This window comes from Lucilia sericata, unplaced genomic scaffold, assembly GCF_015586225.1.
Source record: "Lucilia sericata isolate MDLA Ls3-8-SP2 unplaced genomic scaffold, ASM1558622v1 Contig000271F_arrow, whole genome shotgun sequence".
Classification (NCBI taxonomy): domain Eukaryota; kingdom Metazoa; phylum Arthropoda; class Insecta; order Diptera; family Calliphoridae; genus Lucilia; species Lucilia sericata.
Window position 1 is genome coordinate 115601 of NW_023994296.1, and position 14400 is coordinate 130000.

The following is a 14400-nucleotide window of genomic DNA, read 5'->3' on the forward strand; positions in this document are numbered from 1 at the left end:
ATTTATTTTGATTCTGAAATTTTCGTTTTGGCTTGGCTTTTAGACTTTTTTCAAATCAAGAAATATATGTATTACCATGCGGTCAAACAAGTATTATAATGGGTAGCCTTGCACCTTGAACATCAAAATATCGTTTCAACTGTATTCAGATTCTGGACATAAAGGCATCTAAATTATAGAAAATTCATAATGCTTCCATCTTGTCTAGCACAAAAAGCGAACGAGAATCTTTTAGCTCCAGAATGAAAACTTTCGATAAGAGTTTCTAAAGCCAGTGTATGATTTAATACATGTCTGAAACCCATTGTATCTAAAAGTATTGAAGACCTGTTCGATTTAAAAATCAAAATAGACATCGGCTTATTTGAAAAAAAACCTTGCAAATGCTGATTAAAAATGTTCGGATCATTTATTAGTTCATTCATCACATGGTTACTGACACTATCAAATCTGTTTAAGGAACTGATGTCAAATCCCCATAAAGAGTTTAAGTAGCAAGTGATAAGACAAAAGACAGTTCGTTTGGCAACCAGATATGGGACTATTACTATTACTGCAGAAAATAACATACATACAAAATGTTAAAGCGATCTCGACCAGATAATGATGTTCTGAAGACCCCGAGGAAATAGATATCCTAGTTAATTTGAACTTTCAGTAACAAACACTCATTTTGATAAATATATATTTTCATTCAAAACGTGCACTGTGCTGTTGTAAACTTTACAAGAAAAAAACTGGTATTTGCATTTTTTTACAACTAACTTTCCGATTCTGAGAATTCAATATCAAGATTAAATTGTAGTGGGAAAATACTCTGTTATTGGGTATTTTTATATCCAATGGAGTATATGTATGTATATTGATTTTGTTATTCGGTTTGTAAAACATGGAAATATTGTCGTAGACCCCTAAATGTGTATTCTATGTTCTAGTAAAATTCTAATCCGATCACTGTAATAGAAAATAAAACCTATTGATAATGACATTTCCCAAAATACACTCTGTTCATCTGAAATCATAGCTTTTGAAAAAGGGACCAATTCTTTCAACCCGTCAACCTTCTATAAAAGGACTGAAATATCTGAAATCCTTTAGGAAAAGAACATAGTTTTGAATCAAAATATAGTTTATATCATATATGTATATTATTTGACACATTCGAATATAACACTATAACTTGTCATTACTGAATACGTCATATGAATTTGGATAAAAATACATATAGTACGATAATATTGTATACGTACGGTAATACTTTAAGACCTACGAATACAAAAATGGAAAATATACATAAAAAAACTTTCAGTTGTACATATACTAACATTGTACACTGTAGTTTAACTAGTTACTACGTCATAAAATTATCATATTTTGACATTATTGAAAATTTAATCAAATGAGTGATAATTTTTATCACTCACTTCTTTATAGCCCACACACCTGATGCGTCAATAAAAAACTAAATAAAAATGAAAGTTATCCAGACTGTGTCATGTTCTCCCTCCCTCGATTTGGATACCGATGATCTGTTTTTGTATTTTCTTATAATTTGCTTTTGTTTTGTCAAAAATTTACAATTTTGTTTTTTTTTTTAATTTTTGCACACACATACTTTTGCAATATAGACTCTTCTTCTTCTTCACCTGTTAAAATATTCTATTATTGTTTGTTGTTGTTTGTTTTTGCTTTCTTTATTGTTGCTCGCACACATACTCATACAGAGACAGACAGCAGTTTTTTTTTATTTTCATTTTTTTGTTTAATTCTGTTATTAATCTCTTGTTAATGATCTTCAAAAAATAAAGTGTTTATTTTCGTCTATACTTATTGTATACGGGGTTTATTAGTTTATTATTTATTATAATTATAATTTTTGTTTAAAACAAAATTAAATTTTCCTATTTTATTTTAGTGTTTTGTCCCATAAAAAAATAAACAATATTTAGATGTTTATTTATTAAAAAAAGAAAGAAAAACAAACCTCTATGTGAAATTTGTTAAATGTTTGATCTGTAACAAGAAGAAATTTGAAAAAAATAAATAATTAATTATCTAATAAAAAAGAGAAAAAAGAAATACTCTATTAGACTAAACATTTATTATAAACAAACAAGAAAAAAATGACTTCTAAGCATCAAATAAAGCAACAACAACAGCAGCATTCTCAGCAGCAGCAACAACACACATTCGGAGATGGTGATCCCTTCAATTATGAAGAACTAAATGTTATTGGCACGGGTGAGTGAATTAAAAAAAAATTGTTTAAAAATAAATTTAAGCAGAAAAACAAATATGTAGGTATGTAGACGAATATTGTTTTGCTTTATTTATTTGCCCAATGATAAATAATCTCCCGTTAATTTCGAATACCCAGCAAAATGTTTTATAGAGGTTTAGCCCAAAAGCTATAGGTACATAATAAAATTAGTAGTTGGGCAACTATATTTTTGTCAAATATTTGCGAATATTCTCAGCAAAAAGATGATAATGACTTGTAATTATTCAACAACATACTTTTCTAAGACTACTACATACTGTTTGCATTACTTAGAGAGAGACTAGAAATGACTTACAAATAATATATTATGTAAGGACATACTTTTCAGCCCTCACATAACATTTTTTACACAAACGATTTTTTGTTAAAACTAATAATAGACTCAGTGGACGTATCCTGGTAGCACTATTTGCAAGGAATAATAGTAAGTACTTACCTAACTCCCTATTTGTAAGCGAGAGCGGTAAGTACCGCCATTGACATCCATGTGTTTAATTAATAATGACTTAAAATAGTTAATTTTGGCATTTTAACACCTTACATTTCAATGTAACGTTATCGCTGGGTTATATCAGATTTAACAAATTGTCCCATTTAAAAGGGTTTCTTTTCTGTCTGCCATTCTTACCGGCTTGCAAAAAGGTGCCATTTAAAAGTATTTAATAAGATTATTATTGGTTATTAGTTGTTATTAATCATGCTACCAATGATCGATCCAATTTTGAGAACTTTTTGTATCATTGAAACGAAGAGTGATGTCTATATGGTACCGAAATGCTTTACGTGAATATTTCACATGTCAGTCTGGAATGTTTTCAACCACAGATTTCATCATCTTTTCATCATCTTTTGACCCCTAAAGAGCGGACACTGTACAAGAAAGTTCTTCGATTTTTTGTACTATCTTATCTCTGATCATCGTTGCCATTTTACATAACTTCCCTTTACAACCACGCAGATGGTCTATGTCAATTCGGCAACAGCAGCTAGAGACGTAATCGGTAGGCCGAAGTACGAATAAGTCTAAGATTAGTTCTTACCCACAGAGACTCTCTACGGTAAGTCATTTATGTATATACAGGGTAAATACTGTGACAAAGTAGGAGAGGACTGCATCCATTATCTTATTCATTTGACATCTACTCATTCCCAAACTTTAGTCACATGGTCTCTCCTCAACATCAGCGAACATATCCAAAAATATTGACTTTACCCTGCAACATTTTCATCTTGATATTTGGGCTTAACGGCAACTCGTGTATGCTAAAGGGATCTCTCCGATAACCGGAACAAGACAACGTCCAAAATTCTACCCTGTGGGCCAGCAGTTCCAGATATGCTAAGTTCTCTGGCCAGACCGCGAGTCAAATGACCCTTCCAATTTTTGGTACCGACAAACTAGAGGTACCATAAACTTTTCCCTCAGATTGCAAAAACACCAATGTGAGGGTGGTTTAGCATCCTAACATGGCGCGGGGGATGTCTAGATTTTAAATAATTTCTTACGGTACGCAATCTACGACTATTCAAAAGCTGAAATCGACATTTGTATTTATTGTTCATTATTTCTGTTAAAAAGCATTAATTTAACAATATCTTAGTTAAAATCTATCTCAATAATCTGTCACTATCGAAGTTCATAAAATGAGAAATTACCAATAAAAAAAGTTCTATATACAAGGTTATGAACCAGTCCATTAAATTCATAAACTTCAATGAAGAAAAACTTTGTTGGGTAAATTTCTTTTCAAGGCACATGTTTGTACGATCATCACTAAATAAATTTAAAATCAGCTGATTAAATTCAAGTTTTTAACAAACATATAATATGTATTTTAAAATAAAACTTGACAATATTTATATTATGCTATGACACAGACAAGCGCAGAGATATTACAGACGCCAGAGACGCACCTGCTAAATAATCATGATATTTTAAAATTTAAATAAAATTTTTCCCAAAAAGCAAATAAATACATATAAAAAATTCAGTCTGCTGAACTTATTTGATACTCGAATTGACTTTTTTTTAAAAAAAATTGTAATCTTAAAGAGATTTATATTCATATATGATTTTTATAACGAACAATTGTCGTCACAGACTGTCCTACCTATTTTACATTAGAGTGTCCCCCGTTGCAAATTTGTTTCGTTGGAATACGATTGAAATTATAAGTTTGAAAATCTGCTATAAGGGAACAGCCTAAACTGTATGCAGACAATAGTTTAAGTTTTTGTTCAAATATGGATTATTCTAATGAAGTTGTGTTATTACGTGGGTTGCACTAAAACTTGCAAAATTATTTGTAGAATTGGTAATTATTTGAATATTTGTCATTTTATGAAAGCATTTTGCAAAAAGACTAAATTGGGTCATATGTATATACGATTAGGCTTCTATATTTTGAATTTCAAGGCCAAATTTTTGCGCCGATTCAACCGGATGTATTCTTTTTTTACATTGGAAAGAATAAGATTATTCAAACAGTTAAAATGGTGAAGTGTTGACATTATGCCTGGTCCATTAAGATTGCAGTGTGTGATGCTTTCAGAAAATTACTTTGCTCTGTTTAAATGTAGAAAGTGCTGCAAGGTATCAAAGTCAAATACCTTCTAATGGGTGACTTTTTTTAAGTCCGAACGGATTAACTGTCATTTACGATCGGTATACTCTGACAAATCATAATATTGATGTGTTCAGCGATAAAGATCCTTTTTCTCCATCGATTAACTGAAATTAAAATTTGGCGATAAATGAACCTGTCATCAAGAACGAGCGATTAGTCATCTAACGATTATCTTCTGTGACGCCAGGTGAAGTCACTAGTTTATGCTGTTAAATACTGTCACAGAGGTATGTTTTGTTTGTACCAGACTAATCGGGAGTAGTCGGCAAAGAATGAACGAATTTACATGCTTTAAAGGAATGAGTTCCTAATTAAAAACCACAAACACAAAATTAGACGTGCGGATTCATATGAATGTAGGACATGTGGAGAGGACTGTGAAACTCTAGAGCAGTTCCATCGCCATTGCCATCGTCGAAATTAGATCCACATATATTGGGAGTGTTATTATTCTGAATATAACATCCATCATGAAGACTGATAAGAAAGTTCATAGGAATTACGTCCAGGAAATTGAGTTTCTAAACATCAGACCATCAAATACCTTCTTTGATCACTGTATTTCAACAACAAACATTTTGAAAAGCAGCATACAACAGGAACGATAGTGGCCTTTCTTTATTTGAATTTGATGATGTATACTACATCCTATCAACCTAAGGTATGCTGATAAATTAGCAGCAATTGACGACTTGGGGCCGTATTATTGGTGACAAACGGCAAGCAATGCTCGAAAAAGTGACCCAAAATTGAATGTCCAGAATGCGCTTGGTCGAGAAACGTAATTGTGTTTTAGAGGCATGTGAACAAGACTAAACATATGTTCTATGTTTACACTAGTTCGATTACAATCACTAACACATAGACTCTTGATGTAGTCTCATCTTCACCTAAGGAGGTGTTCTCAAGTAATATAAAACCCGATAAAATCATTTATAGAATTAACGAAATCACAGCTAAATTCATTTATCGTATTGTGTCTGAAACTGTCGTCATTTCAACAAATCATCGATAGTAATAATAATTGTTCTCCTGCAACCATAAATATTTAAAAAAAAACTAAGTTAGTATATTATCGCGTATGATGTTACAATTTAATCGGGTCCAACAATAATAACAGTATAAACAACCAACAGCAGCAAAAGTGCAAAGTCGGCAACATTGTTAAAAATGTATGCAATTAATTGTGACATTGACCCCTTTATTATTATGTTTGTTTTGTTTTCGTTGTTATTACTTTAGTCTTCTGTTGAAAGTTTTTTGTTTTACAATTTTGATTTTGTATTTTAAATTGCTTTTGTTTTGATTTATTTTCATGCTCTTCACTACGACTAACCGATGATGATCCACACTACACATCGGCTGTCTCTCATTAATCATCGAACATTCTGACGTTGTGGTCTCATGTGGACGCTTAATTCATTCATGGGTGTTGAATGTTGGTCGTGCGTGCGTTTGACTGACTCTGTGTTCGAAATATGTGACTATTTGTGTAATTTGAAATTGTACTGCAGGTGCTTACGGAACTGTATATAGAGCACGAGACAATCATACGGGAAAAATAGTTGCCATTAAGAAAGTACGTATACCACTGACAGATAATGGTGTTCCCATGTCAACGTTACGTGAAATAGCACTGTTAAAACAATTAAATGCCTCAGATCATCCAAATATTGTAAAGTAAGTATGAATAATAGTATGTAATATGTTTGTAGTAAATATGTTTATTACAGAATTACATGGATTTAGATAACTTGTAAATTTTGTAAAACAAAGTAACCACAATGTTTCCAGTATTCTTTATTCAAATCTTTCGATTTACAAAATCAGACTCTAAATGCGTTAGATATAGGATGTAGAGTAAACATTATATATTCCTATTTAATGCAAGTCATGCGGCCTGTCACTCATAATAAGTTATTTTGCAAAAATGAAGATCGTTTGTCAATATTTTCTTATAGTCTGCTGTCACAAATAATGAACATAGCTGTCATTGATAATACATTTTTATTCTTAAAATAATATATTTCTTATCTAATAGAAGACGTAATAATAAACATAAATTAGGCAAGTTAAACATTTTTTAAGTTCTTAATTTGACCTAAGCCGGAAATTTCAGGAACATAGAGATAGTTCTTCAGCTGATTTTTAAAATAAAAAAAGTAGTAATTTAGGTCTTTGTTTTAGGACTATTTTTTTGAGAATGAAAAAGATTTCAATTCCAATGAGAAAAGTTGGAGTTGTAAATGATTCCCATCAAGTTTAATTTTTCTCAGTGCATTGAAATTTTTTATACGTTTTATTTAAATATTAGTTCCGCCTTCTTAGGCCTACTAAGCCAAATATCGAAACTTAAATCCATGGCATTTCGGTGTATAGACAAGATTCTGAAATTTTTATCTGGAAAGGTTTTATTATTTGGAAAAGTGTAGGTGGAACATAAGTATAATCAACTGTTGTTTATCATTCTAAACTAATGACTTCACCTGGCTCCACAGGAAATAATACAGACGTGTCAAATCCTACCTAGGATACGAAATAAATCATGTTGAAATCACATCTCGCCCTGATTCATGGCAGACAATAGGGTCTGTTGTAGATTGGTCCCACTGCATATGCGACAATTTTGTTTATTAACAAACCCGTTAATCCATAAAATTAGCCTCGCCGGACAACACAATTTTGCGGCGAAACGTCAGGTAAATCGGTTATGGTAGCATTGTTGTTCAAGTGTCAATCTATTTATGATCATCTGAGTATACTGATCATAAATGTCAAAAAGTAAGCATAGTATGACAGATTGTTTGACAGTTAACCCATTCATAAGTTCGTTCAATCCTTCTCACCGCTCTCGTAAAGCTTAAACTTAGCCCTTAGTCTAACAACCGGTCCTCTAGTCTAAACAACCGGCCAACTCTAGAAAGCGTACTGACTAGTAGTTTAGAAGCAGCCAAAGAGCACGCCTGTGAACTGTGTGTTTGTTGAAATGGATATTTGGACCTGCCGCCAGTGCTGTACACAAATTTATGCAAAATTTTTGTAAGACTGACCATAAGACTGCCAATGACAACACTACAACAACATGATTATTGTCGCTGACGAGAATGTGGCTGATATGAGATCGAACATCTTGAACCTACCGCTAGTGTTGTACACAAATTTGTACAACATTTTCGTAAGATTGACCATAAGACTAACTTGTCTCTGACAAGAATGTGGCTGATGTGACTTCGAACACCTCGATCAATTCAAAACCGTAGTAACTGTGTTTTTATGGAATGAAATTGAAGATACATATTAACTTGAATATAATTTCTGAAATATGGCTCCGACGCCTTAATCCATTTTCAATAAGGGATGCCGTTAAATATCACTATTATGCAAATAATTCAGAAAAATATTGTTTAAGCCATTCAGAGACAGAATCATAAATCGAAATAAAGTGTGGATGTTGTCCGTAAAGCGTCAATTGACTTCTTTCTAAGACTGGAACATTAAAATAACTGGGCATTTATTTATTCAGGGATAAAGAGAACTTATAGAAATCACTAGATCGGTACAGATACACCGAACTACAGGGTACTTCTCTACCACTAAGCTGTTAGATGTTGAAGCACCTTGTTGCGCATGCGCCCAGACATCTAAACGTCAATAGTAACTGTAAACGTAGTTTATGCAGTTGGGAAATAATTCTGCAGCATGTACAAGACAAACAATAGGAAGAAGTTGTATTGAAGTGTGGTGGAAGTGGAAGTCTGTGGATTGATAATTGTGCACATTCTTGTGATTATGAATTGCAGTAGTCGTCATCCAATCACAGTTTAGAACGATAGATACGTATTTGTTTGACTGCTGGCTAACTTACTGACTGGCTGGATGCGTCATCGAAAGCCGTTAAACAGATAAAACAAATTTAATGTTATGCTTATACTTGAATTGTTGTTGTTGTTGCGGTGTTGCTGTTCTAGTTGTTGGCATGTATGAAATATATGTATGTACCTACATGAGTACATACGTGTGCTTAACTGAGCAATAACTCATGCATGTATGTATCTATAAGTTGCCACCACACTATCATCTAGTAAATTATTTTGTCGTCTGACTGGTTGTCCGTCCGTCCGGCCGTTCGACGATCTGTTGTTTTGGCTCTCCGTTCGATCGTCTGTTTACTCTTTTGTTTGTCGATGGTATTTAAACAAAAAAATTGATTGTTTGCTCGTCGTAATAGTGTGGTATTGTTGTTGTTGGTCGTCGGTAGTGTCTGTTAAATTGAAATACTTTGTTTTAGTATAAAAATGTTCTAGCTTTATTTTTATAACCCTTGTGTGATTACAAATCCAAAGTAGACGGCACTACGGCGCCGTAAATGCTGATAAGTCACGCTGTAGCGAATATATATTTTTAAATTTTTTTACTGTGTACATATGCTGTTACTTTACTTTAATTTACTCCTCTTCCATGCCAGAGAATTAGCTAAAATACCCACCTTCATAACTAAATATGTGTAAGAACTAGGAGAAGTACCGTACAGAGAGAATAAGAGCGAGCGGGGTATTTTGTTTTTTAACTTAAGGGGAAGTCTGTTCATAAGAGTATTTGAAAAAGCACAAGTCCCCCTTTTATTTGCAAATAAATCCAATGAAAAGAGTAAAAAATAGTAGAGCAAAAACAAACCATAGAGTGTACAATGTTTGGGGAATTTCTTTATTTACTGCTAAAAGTCAAACAACAGATACTGTTAAGTCGAAACTTTTAAAAAGTCCAAACAAGCAAACGCACACAGCATAAATGCCGGCCGGTGGATCGTTCGTTAGGTCTCGTTCTATAAATCAAATCAAACAAAATAAACTACTTTAATATAAATACTGCTCGTAACAGCAAGTTCGCTAACCATACAATGAACGACCAACAACAACAGCAACATACATATTACCTTATCAGAAAATTTTATACAAAGTTGCAGCAACAACAACGGCAACAGCAATTGTGAAATAGGAAAACGTCATGTTTGGCATTAGTCGTAAATACACAACAGAGGACTTTAAGTGCAAACGTCAATCAACAGAAAGCAAACTCAACCACACAAACAACCATCCAACTAAACTGAACAACAATCATACATACTTGTATCCAACCTTAACTAACCTAAGACCTAAATATACTTCCACAATCTCTATATTATTGTTTATTTTTTTTTTCTACATTAAATATACAAAGTATTTTCCATATACCACCCCATAGACCCCCTTTTAACCAGCAACGTGCTTGATTACAAACAATCATTGACTGAATGAAAATTAAACAACAACAATGTACTTATTTTATTATTTAATAACAAAAGCCAGCCAGACACATACAATAATACTTAATTATTTGCTCGATCATATGAGTTTTGCAATCAGCTGTTTGTTTGCTGTGTTTACATTTTATTAATCTTGTTTTTTTCTGTTATTGCCGTAGTTTTTTATTCTTCTTTCTTCAAGGGGCATTTGCACACGATACACCCATACACATTAGCCGATTTAGTCAAAATAAATAAATAAAAATTTGCACACATACAAACTAACCAGCTATCAACAGGTTCGTTTCTCCCTCCAACTTTTTTACGTTCGCTCTTTGTTTTAATTATGCTCTTTCGTCGAAATGTATTAAAATTTGGGACAAGTGTTTTTTTCTGCTTGCAAAAAGGGGAAATTCCAAAATCTCATTTATTTTCTCTGAGTGTTTTATTTTACTAATTTATTTACTCTCAGCATTTCTTTGTTTACGTTTTTTGTTTGAGTTTCTCATTGAGTGTATTTGTCGTAATGCTATGAGTGGCCATAAATTTAAGAGTGGCGCTAGCAACACTAAATTCCTAAATGTTGACAAAGTTGTATTTTATGTTTTAGGACAGGGTTGCAGATACTAATTCAATTGATGTTTAGCAATAAGATGAGTAGAACTTTTAAAACATGTTTATATATTGAGAACTTTTATTAATTTAATAAAACTGTGCGAAATTTATTTATAAATTCATAAACTGTTTAAATGTTAGTCCTCTATCGGACCTTTCAGAGCTTTACCAGTTAGTTAGTTAGGTAGGTAGGTAGGTAGGTAGGTAGGTAGGTAGGTAGGTAGGTAGGTAGGTAGGTAGGTAGGTAGGTAGGTAGGTAGGTAGGTAGGTAGGTAGGTAGGTAGTTAGTTAGTTAGTTAGTTAGTTAGTTAGTTAGTTAGTTAGTTAGTTAGTTAGTTAGTTAGTTAGTTAGTTAGTTAGTAGTTAGTTAGTTAGTTAGTTAGTTAGTTAGTTAGTTAGTTAGTTAGTTAGTTAGTTAGTTAGTAGTTAGTTAGTTAGTTAGTTAGTTAGTTAGTAGTTAGTTAGTTAGTTAGTTTAGTTAGTTAGTTAGTAGTTAGTTAGTTAGTTAGTTAGTAGTTAGTTAGTTAGTTAGTTAGTAGTTAGTTAGTTAGTTAGTTAGTTAGTTAGTTAGTAGTTAGTTAGTTGTTAGTTAGTTAGTTAGTTAGTAGTTAGTTAGTTAGTTAGTTAGTTAGTTAGTTAGTTAGTTAGTTAGTTAGTTAGTTAGTAGTTAGTTAGTTAGTTAGTTAGTTAGTTAGTTAGTTAGTTAGTTAGTAGTTAGTTAGTTAGTTAGTTAGTTAGTTAGTAGTTAGTTAGTTAGTAGTTAGTTAGTTTAGTTAGTTAGTTAGTTAGTAGTTAGTTAGTTAGTTAGTTAGTTAGTTAGTTAGTTAGTTAGTTAGTTAGTTAGTTAGTTAGTTAGTTAGTAGTTAGTTAGTTAGTTAGTTAGTTAGTTAGTTAGTTAGTAGTTAGTTAGTTAGTTAGTTAGTTAGTAGTAGTTAGTTTAGTTAGTTAGTTCGTTAGTTCGTTAGTTAGTTAGTTAGTTAGTTAGTTAGTTAGTTAGTTAGTTAGTTAGTTAGTTAGTTAGTTAGTTAGTTAGTTAGTTAGTTAGTTAGTTAGTTAGCAGAAAGGAAGTTGGTCATGCTTCGACTATATTCGATTTCTAGATACGTGATTTGACAAGATATTGTTTGTTCGTTTGATCCTTTAAAGGGCAGATCCTTACATTGTTGTCTTTTTTTAGAGACGATCCTCTTTAAATTTGTTAGTGAGATCTTAGTATTTCTTGGGAGATCATATTTTATATTAAATTTTTGATTTCAATTAATCCCTTTTTACAGTTTAATTATATTTTAATTATCTTTTATAGACTATTTGAAGTATGCCAATTCTTAGAACGAGAAGGTCAACTAATGGTTTTATTGGTATTCGAGCATTTAGAACAAGATCTATCAGATTTAATAGAACGTTTACCCAAATCAGGAATGCCTCCTACAACCATACAGGTAATATTTAGGAAATTTAGAAAAAAAAATAATCTAAACTTTAATTAATTTTAATTATTTCAGCGCCTTTCCCGTGAATTACTAACCGGTGTTGATTTCCTACACTCACATCGCATTATACATCGTGATTTGAAACCTCAAAATCTTCTCATCTCCTCTCAAGGACATTTGAAAATTGCCGATTTTGGTCTGGCCAAGACATATGATTTCGAAATGAAATTAACTTCAGTTGTTGTTACACTATGGTATCGTGCCCCAGAGGTTTTATTAGCTCAAACCTATAATAGTTCTGTAGACATATGGAGTTCAGCATGTATTATAGCTGAAATGTTTTCACGCAAAGCATTATTTCCCGGTACCTCGGAAGCAAATCAATTGGATCGTATATTTGAGTAAGTGCAGTTAGAATAAATATAAGAATTAATTATAATGTTGAATGTTTTTATTTTGACAGATTAACTGGTCGACCTACAGCTCAACAATGGCCTAAAACAATATCCTTGTCTAGAGAACATTTTCCATTAAGACATCCCAAACAACCAAGGGATTTATGTCCTAATCTTTGTGAATATGCAAATGATCTGCTGGCAGTAAGTTGAACTTTTTGGTTTTGTATTTGTATAAGCACAATTACCGCATTTATGTTCCAACGTGCTTTCATTTTGAAATTGACCTAAACTGTCTTAGATTTGTTGGTCGAATTCGAATGATTAAACCGGTCAACAAAATTCGAAATCGAGAGATCAAAGTATAGTTTTCTAAAGGATTGAACTGTTTTAAAGCTTTATTATAACGAATCACGAAAACCTCATGTGATACATAAATTCTGAGGTCAGACCAGAGTATACTTTGTCCCTGTGTTAGAAATTTGTTGGCCTATCTATCTATCTATCTATCTATCTATCTATCTATCTATCTATCTATCTATCTATCTATCTATCTATCTATCTATCTATCTATCTATCTATCTATCTATCTATCTATCTATCTATCTATCTATCTATCTATCTATCTATCTATCTATCTTTCCATCTGTCTATCTATCTCTCTATCTATCTATCTATCTATCTATCTATCTATCTATCTATCTATCTATCTATCTATCTATCTATCTATCTTTCCATCTGTCTATCTATCTATCTCTCTATCTATCTATCTATCTATCTATCTATCTATCTATCTATCTATCTATCTATCTATCTATCTATCTATCTATCTATCTATCTATCTATCTATCTATCTATCTGTCTATCTATCTTTCCATCTTTCTATCTATCTATCTCTCTATCTATCTATCTATCTATCTATCTATCTATCTATCTATCTATCTATCTATCTATCTATCTATCTATCTATCTATCTATCTATCTATCTATCTATCTATCTATCTATCTATCTATCTATCTATCTATCTATCTATCTTCCATCTGTCTATCTATCTATCTCTCTATCTATCTATCTATCTATCTATCTATCTATCTATCTATCTATCTATCTATCTATCTATCTATCTATCTATCTATCTATCTATCTATCTATCTATCTATCTATCTATCTATCTATCTATCTATCTATCTGTCTATCTATCTTTCCATCTTTCTATCTATCTATCTCTCTATCTATCTATCTATCTATCTATCTATCTATCTATCTATCTATCTATCTATCTATCTATCTATCTATCTATCTATCTATCTATCTATCTATCTATCTATCTATCTATCTATTTATCTATCTGTCTATCTATCTATCTATCTATCTATCTATCTATCTATCTATCTATCTATCTATCTATCTATCTATCTATCTATCTATCCGTCTATCTATCTACATGTTAATTAATAAAAATACTTTAAAATAATGCATTTTATAAAATTTTATTCCTTAGCAAATGCTGTCGTATGATTTACGTTTACGACCCTCAGCCTTGGCTTGCTTAGATCATGAATATTTCCAGCAGGAGCCAATTTAATAGTAGTGGTATTGTTTCAATTATAAATTAATATTTGTTAGTTTATTAGTTTATTTAATATTAAGTTATACGCATAAAATAAACCTAGAACTATACATAAATATGCAAATATTCCTTAATGCATTTGAAATTGAACTTTAAAAAAATGTGTTCAATTAAAATTCTTCAACAAGCGTTAACTGCCT

General features: G+C 31.7%; 1 protein-coding gene across 1 annotated transcript in view; it reads left to right on the forward strand.

The window, feature by feature from the left end:
* The first annotated feature begins 1974 nt into the window (after window positions 1–1974).
* Window positions 1975–14400, forward strand: part of LOC119603043 (cyclin-dependent kinase 4) — a 12540-nt gene continuing 114 nt past the window's right edge. Inside the window, exons 1-6 of the mRNA XM_037954903.1 lie at window positions 1975–2241; window positions 6423–6588; window positions 12108–12243; window positions 12307–12635; window positions 12698–12833; window positions 14132–14400. The exon at window positions 14132–14400 is cut by the window's right edge and continues 114 nt beyond it. Of these exons, the coding sequence (XP_037810831.1) occupies window positions 2124–2241; window positions 6423–6588; window positions 12108–12243; window positions 12307–12635; window positions 12698–12833; window positions 14132–14215 (969 nt within the window). The 5' untranslated portion in view covers window positions 1975–2123 and the 3' untranslated portion in view covers window positions 14216–14400. The remainder of the gene's footprint in view (window positions 2242–6422; window positions 6589–12107; window positions 12244–12306; window positions 12636–12697; window positions 12834–14131) is intronic.